Source organism: Vicugna pacos, chromosome 25 (assembly GCF_048564905.1).
Source record: "Vicugna pacos chromosome 25, VicPac4, whole genome shotgun sequence".
NCBI lineage: Eukaryota > Metazoa > Chordata > Mammalia > Artiodactyla > Camelidae > Vicugna > Vicugna pacos.
In genome coordinates, this window is record NC_133011.1 from 12,707,900 (window position 1) to 12,727,867 (window position 19,968).

At 45.7% G+C, this 19,968-nt stretch overlaps 1 protein-coding gene across 2 annotated transcripts; it reads left to right on the forward strand.

Annotated features, from left to right (window-relative positions):
• The first annotated feature begins 2,740 nt into the window (after positions 1–2,740).
• DCSTAMP (dendrocyte expressed seven transmembrane protein) lies at positions 2,741–18,124 on the forward strand. 2 transcript variants are annotated; one of them, XM_031691236.2, is made up of 4 exons: positions 2,741–2,767; positions 12,192–13,233; positions 16,565–16,873; positions 17,760–18,124. In XM_031691236.2, the coding sequence occupies exons 2-4, from the start codon at positions 12,205–12,207 to the stop codon at positions 17,832–17,834; spliced, it is 1,413 nt and encodes a 470-aa protein (XP_031547096.2). In that variant the 5' UTR covers positions 2,741–2,767; positions 12,192–12,204; the 3' UTR covers positions 17,835–18,124. The 2 variants fall into 2 exon arrangements, with proteins under 2 accessions (XP_031547096.2, XP_072805481.1); XM_072949380.1 differs by lacking the exons at positions 2,741–2,767; positions 16,565–16,873 and having other exon boundaries at positions 12,205–13,031; positions 17,760–17,784.
• Positions 18,125–19,968: the final 1,844 nt, after the last annotated feature.

Consider the following 19,968-nt stretch of genomic DNA (forward strand, 5'->3'; position numbering starts at 1 on the left):
TGGGCGTCCCCAGGGTCTAAGCTGAACTGGCCGTTTCCTCCCTCTCCCAGTTTGGACGTTGCTAGGCAGCTCCCCAAACCATGCTCAGGGGCTCCCCGGGATGGCCTCTGGGGGCCGGGGTCCTCCCCCTCCTCCCAGTGCTGCTCCCAGATTTGCGCTCCACCAGCCAGCAACCTGTGTCCCTCCCCTCTCTTTGAGCAGAAGGCCCCCCCTTCTCCTTCCCTGAGAGGGCCGGACCACCCTCATCAGCTGTCTTCCTTTCTCCTCATCGCATCTCCTTTAGGGGGTTGCTATGCTAAATTTTCTCTGTTTTTTGAAAAACCACAATCATTGCTTGTCTACTACTCCCTTCCCCTCTCCGTTTCCATCCTTAACACAACTGCACAGTAGCCATGGCTTGCTCCCCGCTCCTCCTCTCTGGTTCCTGCCCCCACCCCTCTACTGAAATGGAAATGGCTCCTCCAAGAGCATCAGTGGCCTCCTAGTCACCAAAGTCGTGTTTCTGGGGCCTCATTCTTCTTCCCACCCTCACCGTCCCCAGCCTGCTTCTGATTTTTCTTCCCTGACTCTTCCCTGTCTTGAGGCCCCCACCGTCGCTTCCGGATGCTTCCAGTCAAGCATCTGCACTGCAGTCCGGACCTTCTTGTTCCAATGAAAACATCTTGCTTCAACAGCTCTTGTCCCTTCAGGACTGAGTGGGAACCCTGACATGAGGGACTGCCAAGGATGTGGCCCTGGCAGTCTCCCCTGCATCATTTGCGACCATTGTCCCTAGCGCCTTACACTCCAGGCACATCCAGATTTCTGCAGCTCTCTCATTGGTCTCCATGTGCTTGCAGGTGCTCTTTCTCTGTCTGGAATGCCTCCCTTCCCACCAGCACTCGCCTCTCCGCCTTGCTGGAGGCAGCCAAGCTCCTGAAGCTTTCCCCGAACGTACTCCATGAGCTCGGCAGCAGCCGCGGCCCTTTGAGTAGCAGCAGGGTACCCTGCAGCCCCGCACATGACAGACAGAGATCCTCACTCTTCTGATTCCACACCGGCTGCCTCTGAAAATCCATTCGATCTCATAGTTTCAACTTGCAGCTCAAGTCAACAGAAATGCCTGGATGCTCTCTGGGAAGGGCGTGTCTGGCTAGTTCTTAGCTCTCTGTCTTTACCTGTGTCTTCTAAGCCCAGGTCCTTGCTTCTGCCTGTTCACAGGGCGGACATTTCCATCCAGGCATCCGTCTGGGGCCTTGTCTCTCCAGCCACTCTCCCTAGGAACCAGTGCCTTCACGTTGTTCCTGGTTCACTGATTCCTTTATTTTCTCTCCCCTAGTGACCAAATTCTGTCCATTCACTCCTCACAGCCTAAGCAAACAAACAAAGCCCTGTGTTTTGTTTTTCCGTTATCCAGTCTGGTTGTGATGGTTCACTTCCTGTGTCAGTTTTTGGCTAGGCCACAGCACCCAGATATTCCGTCAAACATGAATCTAGATGTTACTGTGAAGGTATTTTTAAGATAAGACCAGCATTTAAATCAGCAGGCGTTGAGTTAAGCAGATGATCCTCTCAAATGTGTAGGGGGGAGGCCTTGTCCAATCAGTTGAAGGCCTTAAGAAAAAAAAAGACTGATGTCCCCCGAGGAAGAGGCCTTCTGCCTGCCATCCACCTTTGGACTCCAGCTGCAACATTAACTCTGCCCTGGGTCTCCAGCCTGCTGGCCCACCCTACAGATTTTAGACTTCAGCTCCGCAATCATGTGAGTCAGTTCCTTAGAATAAACCTCTTTCTCTCTCCACACACACATCCCATTGGTTCTGTTTTTCTGGAGAACTCTGACTAATACACTGGTCCTACCTCCTACCTCAGCTTCCTGCCCCTTACTCACTCCCCTCCAACCCACTCCAGTGATGCTCACTGGGTTTTTATTGTAATGTTAATTTGCTCACAAAATTTCCTGGACCCCTTTGGTTTATTGATGGACAGTTGTGTCTCCCAAACATCAACTGTTTGTGTATCTTAACCATATTTGACATGAGTTTTCAGTGTCCCATTTATACAGTTACTTATTTAGACTTTTCTTTACATCGACCTTTCCCAGGGATATTTGCATTCTGGCAGGAATGCATGAATTTTAAGATGAAAGTTCTTGCAGTTATATTATAAGCCTCAAACAAAAGGTGAAGAGTAGTTTTGAGGAAGGGTTTCAAGTCTTTCCTAATTCCTTGCAACCACACAAGCTGGTCCTCTTGATGTGTAAGCTAAATTTCTAAGACAGAAAGTCCCAGCAAAACGGAGATACTTGACACAGATTATTACACCTGTCTTGGGTCATCAAAGCAGAGGTAGCTCCTTCATGCAATCTGCCTCTTTGACTGCAGATGGGAGTGGGGAGGGTGAATGTTTGTCTCGGTCCCACGGTCCCACTGCAGGGTGGGAGGTTGGGGGTGGAGAGAGAAGGAGAAGAAAGAGGGCGAGAGACCATCCAAGTTTTCATAACTCACTTTCTTGTGTTTCAAAATATCCTGTTTCAGTATTTTCTAGAACTGATTTCTGCAACATCTATTCCAAGGAAAATTCTAGAAAGAAATATGTCGTTCCTTTGCATCAATTATCCCCTTTGTCAATAGTAAATGACTTAGTCACTTCTCCAGGGAAATTAAGGTTGATTCATGGTGATGTGACCCGCCTGTCACTTCTGGTTCCTTTTTTCCTTTTCTATATCAAGACTCAGAGCCCTTGGGAAGGGCATTTTTGCACTCAGAGAAGAACCTGAGAGAAACCTGTAAGTAAACTTTCAAAATAATCTTGTTTTTGAAATTGCTTTTTTTTTTAAGGAAAAGTCAAGTATTGGTAAACTGGAATAAACAGTTGAGACCGGAGGAAACTTTAAGCCCCCTCCTCTACCCTGAACAGTTTATCCGTGTACAGAAATATCAGAAGGAGAGTCTGTCACTGTTGGCCTTAGGGGTCTGAATCCCCTCACCTCAGGGAGGCCAGCAGCTTGAGCATCTTCTTAACAGAACAGCTGTGTGGACCTGCACCATCCCTGGCTTTTAAAGAATTGATCAGTTAGCGGAGCCTCAGGTGGGGAGAGGAGCAGGGCGGGCTCACAGACAGCGCGCCCCTGGCTGGACTGAAGTGTGCTGCAAGCGCTCCTCTGTTTACCCGGTAGCTCTCATTAATCTTTCCTTTCTTGTGTGAAGGCTGCTTTCAGAGAGGAAGGCATTTGCTGGCTTTCCCAAGGCAAGAACGATTAAAACAAAGTTATAAGGATTTCATTCCGCCTCTCTGCACGGCTTGAGCTATTTTGGCAGGCTCAGAGAACAATGTGTTCTGAACCAATTTATAAGTTGCAAGAGGAGAAAGAGACAGAGAGAGAAAGAAAGAAGGAAAGAAAGAGAGAGAGAAAGAAAGAGAGAAAGAGAAAAGACAAGAGACTCTCTATTCTTTTGTCTGCCTTATGGATGCTGGGTGGCTGCAAAATGCCAAAGCCCTGAGCTGCCTCTGCTGCTCTCCTTTGCCTTTATTTCCAAGACTGTGGGCTGGCAGGACCTTTAGAACTGGGTTAGCCCAAGGGAGCTGAGCTGTGGTCCCGAGAGATGATGTGACCTATCCAAGGTCACACGCAGGCCAGACCACAGGTCTCCTGTCTCCTCGCCCCATGCTCTTTTTCTGTTTCACTTGCCCTCTGTCCAAATTTCCTTTAAAATGAGATTGCCATCAAGTCCTGCAGTCAGAGAGGCTGACGGGTTCAGACTAGGTCCCCGCAGGGGCTTAGTAGAGCAGGTTGGAGGCGCGAAGAAAGAACAGCGGCATTGGCAGTCGGCTTTATTTCTCCCCAGGGTGTCTGCAGACGGGATCTGGGCTTGAGCATAAGCCACTGGCTTCTGCGTGGGGAGCAGGGTCAGAAGGCACTGGTCTCACTTACTGGAAATCTTGGGATGTCAGACAAGGCAAGTGCTCCCCAAGCAGGGAAGGAGGGGATAGGGCAGCGCCCAAGGTCCTCGTCCTCCAGTCCTGCATTGCTTTCTCCTGCACTTGCAAAAGGAGTGAACCTGTGGGTGTCTGTCTGTCAGCCCCGGAGCGGCTCTGGTGATGTGCTTCTTCAGTATCCCTCCAATCTAGAAGGCTCCAGGGTGGGCCATTTTGGAGGCTCTAATTATCACTCTCATGGCTGCTGGCTGGGTCTTGTATCTGAAGCAAGGATGCATTCTTCGCACCTTGAGAGTTGCGCAAAAGAATCACAGAACAACACAGGAATACTGGTCTCCCTGATTCCCCAACAAAGTGGGCGAACAGGGCTCTGAGGGTGGGGGAGGGGGTGAGGGCCGGGAGTCTGTGCCCTCCACGCCAGGGCTTTTACTGCTGCCCTTGATGTTTAACATCCCACAGGGGAAACAATCGAATCCACTGTGTATGTACCTTGCAGCCGGTGTCTGCTGGCCTGTGCAGGTTGATGGAGAAGCCTGGTCGCTTCTGTTTCCCATGGCAACAGCTCAGCTCTGCTTGAAAGCAGATAAGTGTGGGCTCAGGCTGGATACACAGGCTGCACAGTTCTGCACGGCTCCTGGCTGGGGCCAGGAGCTCCTCACCATTGCCCTGTTCCTTAACTTCTTCCCTTCTACCCAGCCACACAAAACTTGCTTTCATCCCATGAAAGAGAGATGCATCCTCAGTGATATTCTCCTGTGGACTCTGGCTGTGGTTTCTTCCCCCTCCCCCCAGGTGAGGCACAAACCATAGTTTAGGGATAAAGGCAGAAAAGTGGTGCTTATTCTTGGGATATTGCTGTTGGTAAAAGCAAAAAGCAGGTACATGTTCCTGCAGAGACACCAGTGTTGAGTCTGGAGATAAATGTTACTGATAATGGAGACATAATAAAGAGAAACTGCAGGTTAAAGGGATCAGGTTAGCCTTTTAGGAGCTGCTGGAAGAAGCGATGGGGAGTTGGGGGAGGGACTCCATCCAGTAGCACAAATGAGAGGAATAAAATAGAGTTAGAGATCTCTGGGCAAAAATAAATATTCCCAAGGCATAGAGAACAACCTTTATGCATGAGACCTGAAACTGGCCTACAGCATGATTTTAAAACATCCCAGGGGATAAAAAGAGGGAAAGGTAATCAGATGAGTGAAGGACAAGGTGAGGAGGGAGACAGCAGAGGGAAGAGGAAGAAGTCATGTGAGGATTCCCCATAGACCAAGGGTTGCAAACCGACAACCAGTGGCCAAAGTCATTGTCAGACTGTTTAAAAATAATTTGAGCCAATTTTTTTTTAATACGGAGATGCCATCCAAAGCAAATTAGATCTCTGGCTTCTCTTGAAGAAAGTCAGAAACCCTGGCAACGCTGGGTCTGCTTACAGACTCGAAGAAAACCTGCTGGGCTGGGGCTGCTGCTCCTGCAACTTCACTGGGGCCATGGGCTCACCGGGCCCCTCAAGACCCAGTTTCTGTCACCCTTTACATTGTCTGCCTGACCCCTGCAGGCATCTGAAATGCTCAGTGCTGCCCACACTGGCCTAATTGTCCAACATGGGGGAAACCCCGACTCTGACCCCTAGCTCAACAGAGAAGGCAGCGATCAACACTGAGTGCAGCTCTCATCCCCCCACCCTGGGAGAGATGGTTCAGTTGGGAACGAGTGCCTTGCAGCCTGGACCTCAGACCAGGATGGGCCTGACCCCAGGATGGAGATCTGTAGTCAGCTCTGGATGGTTCAGTAAAGCTGTGCTGACTGAGGAGATGGAGGGTGCCACTTGCGGATGACAATGCAAGGGGAGCTTACATCAGCACTGTTTCAGGAAGTGCATGTGATTGGCATTCTGAGAATGTGTTTCAACCGAAAGTAAAAGCTACTCTTTGAAGATCACGTTCCAAGAAACTTGCCTATCCTGAACCCTCAACTGCCACTTAAATATGGGTTAGAATCCTGGCTTTTCCACTTTCTCACTTGTATGACCTTGGGCAAGTTATTTAACCTCTCTGAGCTTCAGTCTCCTCATCTAAAATGTATGGATATAATAGCACAGAACTGCTATGAAGATTAGCAATAATGTGTATCAGATGCCATAACAGAGGCAGTTGGTACCAATTTGATAACTATTATCTATTACTATTACTATTTTACTAATTCTTGGATGGAGGCAAAGGTTATAGTTTGTCCACTTCTCTGATTATTTTTGTGGTGCCTGAAGGCAAATTTGGTAGGTGAGACATTTTAACTCTGTTACTTAGGACCTTTGGTAGGGATTTTAGAACGGGGTTCATGAAAAGTCAGAGATGAGATGTTGATGTGATGAGAAACGTATCACATTGTGGTGGAAAACTGGGATTTCCCTCCCACCTCTACCGCCAGTGCCAGGATGGCCGTGGTAAGTCCAGTAGCCTCTCTGGACTTTCATTTCCTCATCTGTGGAAACGAGCCAGCCAGGTGTCAGCCATCTAGACCTGTGCTGTTCAGTATATAGACACCAGCCACGAATGACTATTTAAATTTAAATTAATTAAAACGAAATAAAGTTGAAATAATGCCATTTGCAGCAACATGGATGGACCTAGAGATTATCATACTAAGTAAAGTAAGTCAGACTGAGAGAGACAACTAGCTATATGATATCAATTATATGTGGAATCTTAAAAAAAAAAGAAATTATACAAATGAACTTACTTACAAAACAGAAATAGACTCACAGACATAGAAAACAATCTATGGTTACCAAAAGGGAAAACGGCAGGGAAGGATAAATTAGGAGTTTGGGATTAACATATACACACTTCTGTATATAAAACTGATAAACAACAAGGATCTAATATATAGCAAAGGGAACTATTATAATATCTTGTAATAACTTATAATGGAAAATAATCTGAAAAAGAATGTGCATATATATATGTATAACTGAATCACTTTGATGTACACCTGAAACTAACACAACACTGTAAATCAACTATATTTCAATTAAAAGAACAGCTTACCCACACAGCCTCAGTCAGAACTGGAATTGCAAGTCTATCCATAGGGAAAGAGCCCACAGAGCTAAGCAAGCAAATCATATGACAGCCTTATAGCCATCAGCTGTTAAAGGAGGCAGTGTGTTTCCCCAGTTCTTTCTAACAAATCCACCACTCAAGCGGGAGGGAGGGAGCAGAGAAAGGGCAGTCTTCTGGCTAAAATGCCCTTCCTCTCAGTGAGGTGAAGCCTTGGGGGAGGAAATTCCCATTCAACAATCCTGAATAAAAGAGGATCTTTTAATGCAAAAAAAAAAACAAAAACCTAACTAAATAAAGTTAAAAATTCAACTTTCCAGTTGCTCCAGCCCTAATTCAAGGGCTCAACTGTCACCTATGGCTAGTGCTGACCATGCAGATAATAGACTATTTTTATCATCGTTGAAAGTGCTATCAGACAATCCTGAGTTCTAGAGATTGCTACCCAATGTCTGGTCCTCAGATGAGCAGCATTAGCACCACCTGGGACTTGTTAAGAAGGCAAACTCTCAGGTGCCGCTCTAGAGCTTCAGAATCAAAACCTACAGTTTAACAAGGAGCCCCCACCACCACCCAGTGATTACGGACTTAAGTTTAAGAAGCTGTGATCTACAAGATTTCTTTCAGCTCTAAAGATAAAATTTAAGAATCTGGGTATCCACTTGACAAAGTCTTTGAGAAAGAAATAAGCAACCAGCTTTTCTGAATCCTGATTCCCTGATTTATTTGAAAGGAAAGAATTGGGGCCATCTGAAGAAAGATCAGCAAGCAGAATGACTATACCTCTGCAGGAAAGAACTGAACAGACATCTAAAGGCAACATGTAAAACATCACTGCTCGGAAGGTGGTGCAATCCGGCTCCTGCCTCTGAGCCTCCCATCATTGAGGCACTCAGTCCTTGCCTAAAGATCTTCAGAGAAGGGAAGTTCTCGATTTTTTGTGGCAGCAAATGAAACAAGAAGAAATGGGTTGCATTTACTGCGTGCCTTATCCCCAGGGCATCTAACGTGCTTGCCAAAGCTCCCCTACTTAAACCTCTGCAGGAAGGACCTCAGGCAGGTCTTTTATTCAAGTAGAGAAAATGAGGAACAGAGATTGGTGAAGAAATCGAGGTCACATTAACCAGTGACAGGACAGAGACTGGAACACCAGCCCTGGGCTCTTGGTCCAAAGCCCTCCTCTGTGGCTTGAGCTATAAAATAGGAGAGAAGGCATTCAGTCCTTTTGCTGTGGAAAGTTTTGGTGTCTTTTGGTGACATGCTGTTTTTAGCACAAAAACAAAGAGGAACAATATTAGATGTGTTGCTTGTTAAGAAAACATGTGCCTCTTACAGGACAAAATTGCAGTCATGTATCTTATTTAATTGTTATTAGATTTTATTGCCAAATGTTAAAATTTTAATGTATCCATAAATCTACTTCTCAGTTTCAGAGAAACATCTTTATTAAGAACACACTGTACAAGGATGAAGGGGGAAAATGAATCTAAAATATGCATTATTAATTTTTTAGGAAGCAAGCAACATGGTACCTCATAGAGGATATTAGAAAAAATAAAATAGCTGGGATTTCTGATTTGCTTTAGAGAAAAATCTGCTGACTTGAGAAACATGCTTATAGGGTCAACTATTTTGATGCAAAAAAAGATGAGAGAGAGAGAGAGCAGATAGAAATGGGCTTGTGATATACAAATCAGCCCTTAAACAGTCACTGGCAGAAAGTGTGATGTGTTTCCAGCAGATACAATGAGCTGAACATCCTGTCATATAACCTAGAGCCCTGGAATCTGGACAGGGTGCAGGGGCCAGGCAGATCTGGTCTGAATTCCACTGTTCCACCTACTCTGGGTGATCGCTGACACATTTCAGCAAGCACTCTGAGCCTCAATTTCCATTGTGTGAAATGCAAAGAGCATCTGTCTCCAGAGGCTTCAGGGAGGATGCAGGGAGATGCTATATGTAAAGTACTCCTCAGACATAATAGGCAATTAATACCTATTAGTGTCCCAATTACTCAGATAATGGCTTGAGGTCAAATCCATAGCCATGACAAAGAAAGCAAATGGGGACACATCAGGAGGAGATCTGCTTGAGTGCTGGCTGTTCTGCCCACTGTTCGCCTGCTCCCACTGACTGGCCCGCTCCTGCCCAGGCAGTGAAGCAGGTCCGACTCACATTGGCAACGCTGGGAAGGGTCGGGAGCACAGGGCCCATCAGTGATTTCTGGGGGTCAGAGAGGCGTGGGAGTGGAGTCGGTGCTCGGGAGCGCTGCCAACCTTCAAGCCAACCTCCAATTCTGGAAGGAAGCAAGTCTGCAGGAGAAAAGAACTATGTTCTTTTGCTGATCCCCATTCTAATGACCAGTTATTCCATTTCCCCTTCCTCCAGCTGGAGTAAGAACATCCTCTTATGGAGGGTCTTGAATCTCCAATCAGGCCAGTCCCACATGGTAATGCCCCTTCTTCAACACAATTTCTCTCTGTATCCCTTTTCTGAGCTGAACTTTCCCATTTAGATTATGTGCCAGGAACAGCAAGTCTTCTATACTATTGCTGGAGAAATATCCACAGGTTTGCTCCTAACCTGCCTATTTCCCCACCGCATTTCTCCCCTTCATTAACCTCTTTCAGGCTGAACCCAGAAAGAGAATTGGGTTGCTCAGTTCATGCCCTCTAGTCAATGTCCGGACACCTGTCTCGCGTTACGAGTGTAATTCACTGGCCTGAACAGTATTAAGCTACTCCATAAATCCAGCTCCAAAATACCTGATGTGAGAAGGGATTTATTTGAGAGTATTTAAAAATTGACTAATGTCTTCATTAAAATTAAAATTCCATACATACAGTACAATACTCATCAGATATTTTCATGTCAATCAAGATCTCTCAAATTCATTTCATATGGTTCCAAATGAACCCAAGGCTCTCTGAGTGCATCCCAGACCTAAATCTCCATGACTGACAGGGCGGAGCAGCCCCAGAGCAGCTTTATTTTAGTTATCCCAGAGCTGGGAAAAGAGAAAAGATGATTAACTCAGTGACAAAATATTCTCGTTTTCCTCTTAAGACTCTCAGGAGAGAACTGCCCTCAGAGGGTAGGAGCAAGGGAGGGAAGGCACAGTGGTTAGAGCTGAGATACAATGGCCTCAGTCCGGAGCCCCATTTAAGATTTGCTTTCTTGTCTGTAAAGTTAGAGCACAAGAAAATAGATGACTATCAAAAAGTGATCTTACATAGTGTGGTTTATCAAAATTTGAGCCTGTCCATCAACCGAAGGTTGGTTTCAATTAGTAAGACCCACGACATAGCGTTGCTGCTTTTCTCAATGAACAATCACGGCCTAACAAAGCAGCACAGAATTCAGGAGCTTAAAGTAATCAGTATTTCTTATTGCTCAAGTGTCTGCAATCAGCTGGTGACTGGGGACTGGCGTGTCTAGGATGCCCTCCTTCACACATCTGGCAGTTGCTTGGCAATTGGCTGAGATAATGGAATAGACTGGTCATGTGCCTCTTGTCGCTCAGCAACCCAACCTGGTACGGCAGGCTGAATAACCTGCCGAGCCCCACTCAAAGATGTCCATGTCCTAATGCCCAGAACCTCTGACCATGCTATCTTTCATGGAAAATGGGACTCTACATGTGTGCTTGAGTTAAGTCTCTTGAGATGGAGCAATTATCCTGGATTACCTGGGTGGCCCTAATATAGTCACAAGGTCCTTGTCAGAGGGAGGCAGGAGGATTGGAGTCATGAAAGATGTCAGAGAGAGGCCAGAGAGAAAAGGAGCTGCAACACTGCTAGCTTTGAGATGGAGGAGAGTCCATGAGCCAAGGAATACAGGTGGCCTCTAGAAGCTGGAAAAGGCAAGCAAAAGGCTCTTCCCCTGGAACCCCCAGGAGGAATGCAGCCCTCTGGATCCATTTTATTGACTTTTTTTCTTTACATTTTCTAGCTGATTTTATTTAGGTATTTATTTTAGGGTTTTTTTGGGGGGGGGTGGTAATTAAGTTTATTTATTTATTTTGGGGGGCGGTACTGGGGACTGAACCCAGGACTTTGTGCATGCTAAGCATGTGCTCTACCACTTGAGCTACACCCTCCCTCCTTGGACCCATTTTAGACTTCTGACTTCCAGAACTGTGAGAGAATAAATATATGTTTCTATAAGTCACTATGTTTGTGGAAATTTGTTACAACAGCAATAGAGGCTAATACACCTGGACTTGGCAAAAAAAAGTTAGTAACAGGATTCCAAGAGAGAGGCAGGTGGGAATCATAGACTCTGGATAGGCATAGTGTCACTTCTGCCACATTCTATTGGCCAACGATGTCCAGGCATCTTGAATTCAAGGGTTGTAGAAATAAACCCTGCCACTTGACAGATTCTATTTCTCTCACTTCTCGATGGGAGAAGCTGTAAAGTCACATCGTAAGAAGGTGTTGAAACTGAGCAGGACCCTGCAGGGCCATCCCAGGGACAGATCCCCCAGGTCCTCCACCTCTTCTTTGTAGAAAAGCTTTAGTCTCCTAGGCCTTCCCCGAGTACCAAGGAGCAAATTTAATCAGAGAGGTGAGAAAATGCAGAAACAAAGGAAAACAGTCAAGCAAGAAACAAGAGTAACAGTTTAGCCATAAAACAAAGTCAAGGACCTTTAGTTCCTCCTCAAGGGCTATAGATAATATTCTGAGACATATCCTTGAACCGTTTGGCAGATATTAAAACCACCACCAGGTGGAAGAAGTTAACTGCTTGCTGACCACCACCACATTGACCACAGACTTGTTGGAACCAGAAAGCTGACAATATCAACCCCCAAAACATCACCCTGTTACCTCACCATCAACGAGTCGGAAGGATGTACACTAGCTGATCAGGCACCTGCAACCCTCTCCGTCATCTTGCCTTTAAAACCCTCCCCCGAAAGCCGCTGGGGAGTTTGGGTCTTTTGAGCATGAGCTGCCCGTTCTCCTTGCTTGGCCTCATGTTGGGTGCCTTGCAGTAAACTCTGTGCTTCTCTTCACCACAATCCGGTGTCAGTAGACTGGCTGTACTGTGTTTGGGTGAGCAGACCCACGTTTGGTTTGCTAACAGTGTGGAGACTGAGAATGGTAAAGAATTATGGCCATTTTTTGCAATCAATCTGCCATCATGTCCTTTCCAAAGTGACAGAAGACATTCAAAGGCAACATCTCAACCTGGTTTCTTTTTCATTTCCAGGGACACAGGGAGCATGGGTGTCTGGAAGTCAGGCACCAATATCTTCTTAAGTCTTTGGGGGATGTATGTGTCTCCAAGAAGCCCTGGATGGATAGACTTTACTCAACATTTGGGAGTTTGCTGTTTTGTTGCTTTCACTTCCGTAGGCCTCCTCTCTGTGGCCTTCTACTGGCTTCCATCCTCACTGCTAGCCTTCATCGCCTCCTGGATGGTCATGTGGGCTCTGCTGTGCTGCTCCAGACACGCGCGATGTTTCCTTCTGCTCTTCTTCCTCTCGTGTGGCCTGCGTGAGGGCAGGAACGCTCTGATTGCCGCTGGCACAGGGATAGTAATCTTTGGACATGTGGAAAACATTTTTCACAACTTTAAAAGTCTCCTGGACAGTATGACTTGCAACCTAAGGGCAAAGAGCTTTTCCATTCATTTCCCACTTTTGAAAAAATATATTGAAGCAATTCAGTGGATATATGGCCTTGCTACTCACCTAAGTCTATTTGATGACCTTGTTTCTTGGAACCAGACCCTGGCGGTCTCTCTTTTCAGTCCCAGCCAAGCCCTGGAAACACAGCTCAATGACACTACAGACAAAGCCCTGGGTGTCTTGTACCAGATGGTGACGGCAACAGAGGTGGTGTCCTCTGTGGGCCGGCAGCTACTTGCCCTCACAGGGCTTCTGCTGATGCTGCTCGGCACTGGCCTCTTCATGAAGCGGTTTTTGGACCCTCGTGGTGCGAAGTTTGAGAATGTCTACATCACCAGACAGTTTGTTGAGTTTGATGAAAGGGAGAGGCATGAGCAGAGGCCCTGTGTCCTCCCGCTGAATAAGAAGGAAAGAAAGAAGTACACTGTCATCCCGTCTTTCTGGCTGACTCCAAAAGACAGGAAAAACCTGGGGCTGTTTTTCCTCCCAGTACTTACCCATCTCTACATCTGGGTGCTGTTTGCAGCCATAGATTATCTGCTGTATCAGCTCATTTTCTCCATGGGCAAACATTTCCAAAGCTTGCCAGGGCTCGAGTTTCACTTGAAGCTGCACAGAGAGGTATGCGCTCCCAGGCCCTTCTCACTGTGTGTCCTGGCTGTCTGCTGGTCTGTTTGCAAAAGATCGTGAACCTCCCAAGGCAGGGCAGTGTCTTAGTCACTTCTGGATTCCCGGTGCCTGGCATGTAGGAAGAGCCCAAACACGTTGGTTAAACTGAGTTGAAATCCCCACATTACAGTGTGATTAACATTCTGAACATCTTTAGTCACCGTATTAGCTTCCTGTGGCAGCCATGTTCCAACAGAGAAGCCTTTTTGCTCATCCCATTTTTTTCTCTTTTCCATTTTGCCCTGCGGAAAGGTATGATTCTGTGGACATTCCAGAGGATCTGGATATGGTCAGATGCTCATCTTAGTTTTTTTTTTAAACCCAGACATTGTGAGGCTGAGCTAGGTGGGACATGTGTGTGTGTGGCACGTGTGTCCGTGTGCATGTGTGCATGGAGTGTGTGTAGTTGTGTGCGTGTGCGAGTCTGCGTGTGTGTGTGAACATGCTGGGTGGGGTGCACCAGCCTGGGCTGGTGAAAGCGCCATCCTCTATTTTCATGTGTCTGATTCTTCTCCTCTTTATGCGGCTACAATAGGTAGCTGCTGGGGAAATCTTAGAGGGGAAGGGCAGAAAGGGAAACCCTCCCTGGAAACCCCACTCACCCCACTCCCCCTCGCTGCGCCCACCCCCTCCCTCCCCTTTTCTCCTGGCTCAGCAGGTGCTGCCCGCCCTGCCCCTCCTAGTCCTGGGCTGCTCTCAGAGATGCTTACTTTGAGCACCCCGCTTTCCCTGAAGACTTCAGTTAATTATGAGAACCCCGTTGCTCTAGATACCGGAGCAGGGTGGATAATGGAAGCAGTGCATCAAATGAAAGCCAAACAGGATTTTCAGACCGGCTTGCTCCTGGGGAAGTCGCTAGTAAAAGGGCTGCTCTCCTCCCCTCCCCCATAGCCAACCCTCCTCCTGTATTCCCCCTTTTGATCTTTCCCTCAGTTCTTCCTCTCCTTCTTTCTCTTTTAGCTCCTTTCTCATTTAATTCTCTCAGCCAATCCCCTTGCCTGTTTTGTGAATTCTCACTGTTTTAGACAGAAGAGGGGAAAAAAGCAAGCTCTGCCTTCCAAAAAAAGGCCCAGAAGCTTTCCAATGACAGTGTCCTGACAAATACACATTTGGGTGTTGCGGGGTCTGGAGGACGTAGAGATGTCTAGCCGTGAGGGCTGTCATCGGGGGGCTCACGTCCGGGCGGGGGAGGCCGCCATGCACACTCGCAGTGACAGCAGGGCAGTGGGCGCTGGAACAGATGTGAGTGCCAGACTGTGGGAGCGCGTCTCAAACTCTCTCCTGCCGAGCCCGGGAGGCTGTGCCGCCAGCAGCCGGCTTCTGCGTGACTGGCAGTGCCCTGCCCTGATCCCAGGGTGCCCTTGGAGGTTCCCGGTCTCTCCTGCAGATTTGCAAAGGAGAAGTCAAGCAAGAGAAGAAACACTGGCTCAAAGTTTTGCCAATATTTTTCTCCCACTTCCATACCAATTTAAATAAAGAAGATAGAAAACGACCCAAATAGAGCTGGCCGGATAGGTGGGCATTGTAAGGAAAAATAGCTATAGTTGCTACTTACTGAGCACCTACTGTGTGCCCAGGGTTAGTCTGCGTTAACCTTTTCAGGACCATCTGATACCACAGCGAGTCTTCCTGCCATTAATCAATGACGTCTTGGCAAATTGTTTACTTAAGAGAGGTAAACACATTTTAATACACCAGGGTCTATTTAGTATATTGTTCGGTATTTTTGAGAGAGTTTATTTATCTTCCATACTCCCCTTTACCAAGCCTGTACAAAATTGTGGACCCAAACTTTATAAAGCCCTGACTCCCAACTGCAAAATGCCCCGTCAGATTCCTAGGCTAAGTAACTCCCCCCACCCCCTGCGACTGGATTCCCGCTGCTTTCTTATTGCAGGATTTCTCATCACTGACTCAATCGATGTGTTTGTTTCTTCAACAGTATTAAAAAGAGTGCATGCCTGTGCTCTGGGGACTGAAATCTATTTAATCGTAAGCAAACTGTCTTTTTAATAAGACAAGGAGAGGCCACACAAATGCCTTCTACTGCTTTAGCCACAATGCTGGGGAAACTGCAGATTTAACTTGGTATTTGTATAGTAGTCCCAGGTTTGGGGTTTCTGGATTTTTTTTTTCACAGGTATTGGAGTAGATTCAAGGTGTGTGGTATTCTCTGGGTGTGCCTGGGTTCTTTTCAGAAGTCATTTACCTCTTCCCGGCCCCAGGGCGCTGGGGTACTGGGGTGATAATAACTTACTAAGTACTCCAGTCTATAAGGTTAATGCTCCATCCCCAAGGTGCTTAATTTACACTGGGAGCAGTTTATTCATGGGCAGGATCTGGTCCATTAATTCCTGTTTTACCAAATTGGAAAACAAATCCACCGAGAGAGACTGTATGACTTTCTCAGGTCAGGGGAAAAGAAAGAGCTGAATCAGCACACGTTTCTCCTGCTGGTGCCTTGTCTGGGTGGCTCAGGGTCACCTGCCCTCTGGGTCAGTTTGATGAGGGCAACTGGTTTATTCTCTTGCCTTCAAGTGGAAAAGGAATGCACCCCTCTTAGCATCCAAGAGAAGTGAGACAACGTCCTCTTTTGAGATCTCTGTAGATAGGATGTTAGAGCCACTTTCAGTAAATACACTATTCCTGGTATTCTTGCACCAAGAACAGTTCTTCCTCCTCCCCCACACCACCCCAAGCTCTAGGTTGATTTAGATCATAATTTAATATCTCCACATCTTGAGGACCTTGTGGTCTGCTGACAAGGTTTTTGTTGCGATGGGGAGGATATGACTGGGTCTTGAGGGGCTCTGTTGCAAAAAAACTTCTCCCCAAGTCGAGCTAAAACCATCTTTCATTAATCCCACATGCTCTGAAGTGTAGAAACAAGGGTTCCATAAAAATGGGTTATATGGTCAACATTATTAGGAGAACTGTTGGCTGAAGTTAAACAGATTCTCTGCCTTCTTCTCTGAGTCTTCAACAGTCTCCTGGGCATCGTGCCTCTCTAAAGAAAGGACAGAGCAGACAACCTTGTCTGATATCCTTCTCTCAAGGAAATCTACAAACCCACTTTGGAAAACACTGCAATGGCGACAAATAAAACTCATCCCTTCTCCTTTATTCCGATCATAGCACATAAAAGGAGCTGTGATGGCTCCTTCAGCCAAAGCTCCCTGCGTATTTTAAGATAAATGCTATATGCTGCAGGGCGGTTTTGAGGAAGATAAGGACAGACTACAAAAATGGCATGGATCTTGATGATTTTATTCTTTCATTTTAGGAACAAGGAACTCAAGACATCATCCATGATTCTTCCTTTAATATATCTCTGTTTGAACCCAAGTGCATCCCTAAACCAAAGCTCCTTCTGTCTGAGACCTGGATTCCCCTCAGTATTATTCTTGTGATACTAGTGATGCTAGGATTGTTGTCCTCCATCCTGATGCAACTTAAAATCCTGGTGTCTGCATCCTTCTACCCAAACGTGCAGAGGGAGCGCATCCAATACCTACATGCAAAGCTACTAAAGAAAAGATCTAAGCAGCCGGTGGGAGAAGCAAAAAGGAAACTGAGTCTGTACTTCACAAAGGTAAAGCCAAGATAGGGGTACAACCTATAATTAGGGAAATTTTGAGTTTGAAGGACAAATGGAATTTCAAAGCAGTCTTCAACTTTACAGTAGGGCTCATATCCCCAGCGATAGGTGAGACAATGGTGGGGTGGGAGTGTGCAATCAACAGATGTACATGGCTAAGTTCAGAAGATTCTTGTAGAATCTATTGTATAGTGCTGGCCCAGAGGATCCTACAAGATACCCTTCAAAATATTGATTTCAAGTGACTTTGTTCAGTTATATCATAGAGAGGCTACTGGAAAGACCCTTTGTAATTAATAGCTGTTAAAGGATGATGCCCAATAGAGTTACTTTACCAGGATGAGTAAATAACGGAAGGGAAATATCTACTATGGCTTGGTAAACTCTGAAGAATTTGCTCATTCTCCAGTATTAAACAATGTATATGATAATGTATGGATATTTATACATATATGTAACATGACTTTCATATACATATAAATGAACACTTGTCAAAGATTTTATTCAAATTATTAATTAAGAGGGAAGAGTAAGAAATTCCAACCAATTCAAAGAACAATTTAAAGCGCACACATATATACAGCCTATCAGAAATACCAGAATGAATTTGCTTAACGGATTCAAAACTGGCTTCTGCACAAGGGTGGATGGGAGGGCCAACTGTACACTACAGGGTGAATTCATTTGCATGTCCATGGACAAGAATCACGTGCATCGGTGCCATCAGCTATCCACAACTTACAGAATCGGAAAACGGTTCATGGACAATGAAAGACCAAACTAACCCACAAGGATAAGCTTTTCTGGACATTTCAAAGTTTATGTCAGAGGCATTTAAAATGACTGTAGTGCTCATTCATCTACCCTTGTGTTCCTGCAGATTCATTTCTGGCTTCCAGTCCTGAAAATGATTGGGAAGAAACAGTCGGACATTGCACGTGAAGACAATCTGTGAGAGGCCCCACACCGCTCCTCCGCACACCGGCAACTCCCCTCAGGTCTACTGGTGGTGGTCGTCACTCGTGCCCAGCAACAGGGAACTAACTACACCGCACGGTCCTTCGGGGCTGTGAGTTTGCAGGGTCAAACCACTTTTTCCCATAGGGCCAAGGGGCTACCAGGTAAATGGTTACATTGTCTGTCTTGCAAAAAAGGCACATGATCTGGACTGTGTCACAAGATAACAGGACTATAACCTGGACCTCCGAGGGTAAGTCTCAGCATAGAGCAATATTCAAAGGAAAATAAATTAGAAAAAGAAAATCAAAATCTCTACTGCAGCCTCAAAGGCAAGTATCAAGGAAGACATAAACATATAATGTCCGGACAACATCTTTAAATGCGTCTGTCCCTTCTCTGCAGTCCTCAGGACCTTCAGCGCTATTTCTTACCCCTATAACTGTCTGCCCGCCACCGACCCCTTATTCAAGAGCTCCTTCCAAAACCCATCTCCAGTAGCTCCTAATTCCTTCTCACCACCTCCTCTGCTCCTACCCTCTACTTTCCAGGATCTCTTTTGTTTTTCCTCTTCCACCAGATCCTCTAGCCACATTTATTTAGCGAACACATTTATTCAAATCACACGAAAGGCTTGCTGAAATGTACATCTTGGGCCTCTTTTCACTATACTTAATATACATTACACTGTACGGGGGCCTATTTCCCCTGTACTCAAAATATGTTAGAGGGAGAAACACTGATTCTATTGTCTCCAAAGTGCCAGAATGAGAAAGAAGTAAAGAAACACTAAATTTGTTTTAATTTTCCATTTTTCAAATTTTTCAAACTTACAGAAAAGTTGCAAAATAGTGCAGCATTTCATTCCTCCATCACCCCTCATCCCCAAATGTTGACATCTTACATAACCAGAGCACAACTGTCAAAACCAGGTAAATAACATTGAAAAACGCATCACCTACAGAACTTACTAGATTTTCACCAGTTGTCCCATAATATCCCTTTTCTGGTCCTTGAGGCAAGTGAGGCTCATGCATCACATTTGGTTGTCATGGTTCCTTAATCTCATCTGATCAAGGACAGTTCCTTAGTCTGTCTTTTTTTTTCTCTCATGACCTTGACACTTTTGAGGAGTACTAGCTAGTTATTTTGTAAAATATCCTTTGATTTGGGCTTGCCTATGTTTCCTTGTAGGTAAACCCAGATAATGTATTTTTTGGTGAGAATACTACAGGAGCTCCAATGTGCTCCTCCCAGTGCACGATATCAGGGTGTGTGATGTTGATACACCTTAATTACTGGTGAGGTTATCTTTCTTCACTTAGTCAAGATGGGGTCTGCAGATTCTTCCACTGCTGAAGTTACCGTTTCCCCTTTGTAAATTAATAAGTATATTGTGGGGAAATACCATGAGACTATGCAAACATCTTGTTTCTCTTTACACATTTACCTTCTAATTTTAGCATCTATGAATGCAAAACCATGGCAGCCAAACAGTGATTTTCTATTTTCATAATATCTTCTACATTTTGAAATTGAAATTCTACCCTCTCCCCAGAAAGAAACATTTCTTTTCAAAGACCAAATTTTGCTTCAGGCACCAGAGAAAGCATTTTACACACACGACCTCATTTGTCTCAGGACAACCCTGTGAGGTAGGCAGTATTACTTCCATTGCATAGATCAGAAAACTCACCCTCAGAGACCCTGACTTCACTGGCCTGGGCTGGGGCCTGTTTATTGTCAAAGATTTTATTCAAATTATTAATTAAGAGGGAAGAGTAAGAAATTCCAACCAATTCAAAGAACAATTTAAAGCGCACACATATATACAGCCTATCAGAAATACCAGAACAGCCCCGTACAGGCGCTGGCATATTTAGAGCTCCCAGCCAATTCAAATGGTCAGCCAGCACTGAGAACCACCATTCCCGGAAGTTTTTACAGAATTGCAGGTCGTTCAATTCAGGTCTTCAATGGTGAAATGTGTCTAACAGAAGAAGCCTGCATCAGAATGTGTCTGAGTCAGCATTTCCCAAAGTGTGTTCCTCAGACCACCAATCCCTTGGTTTTCCCATAAAAAGAGTTACATGAAGTTAGTAAATTCATACCATCTGCCTTCCAACCCTGAA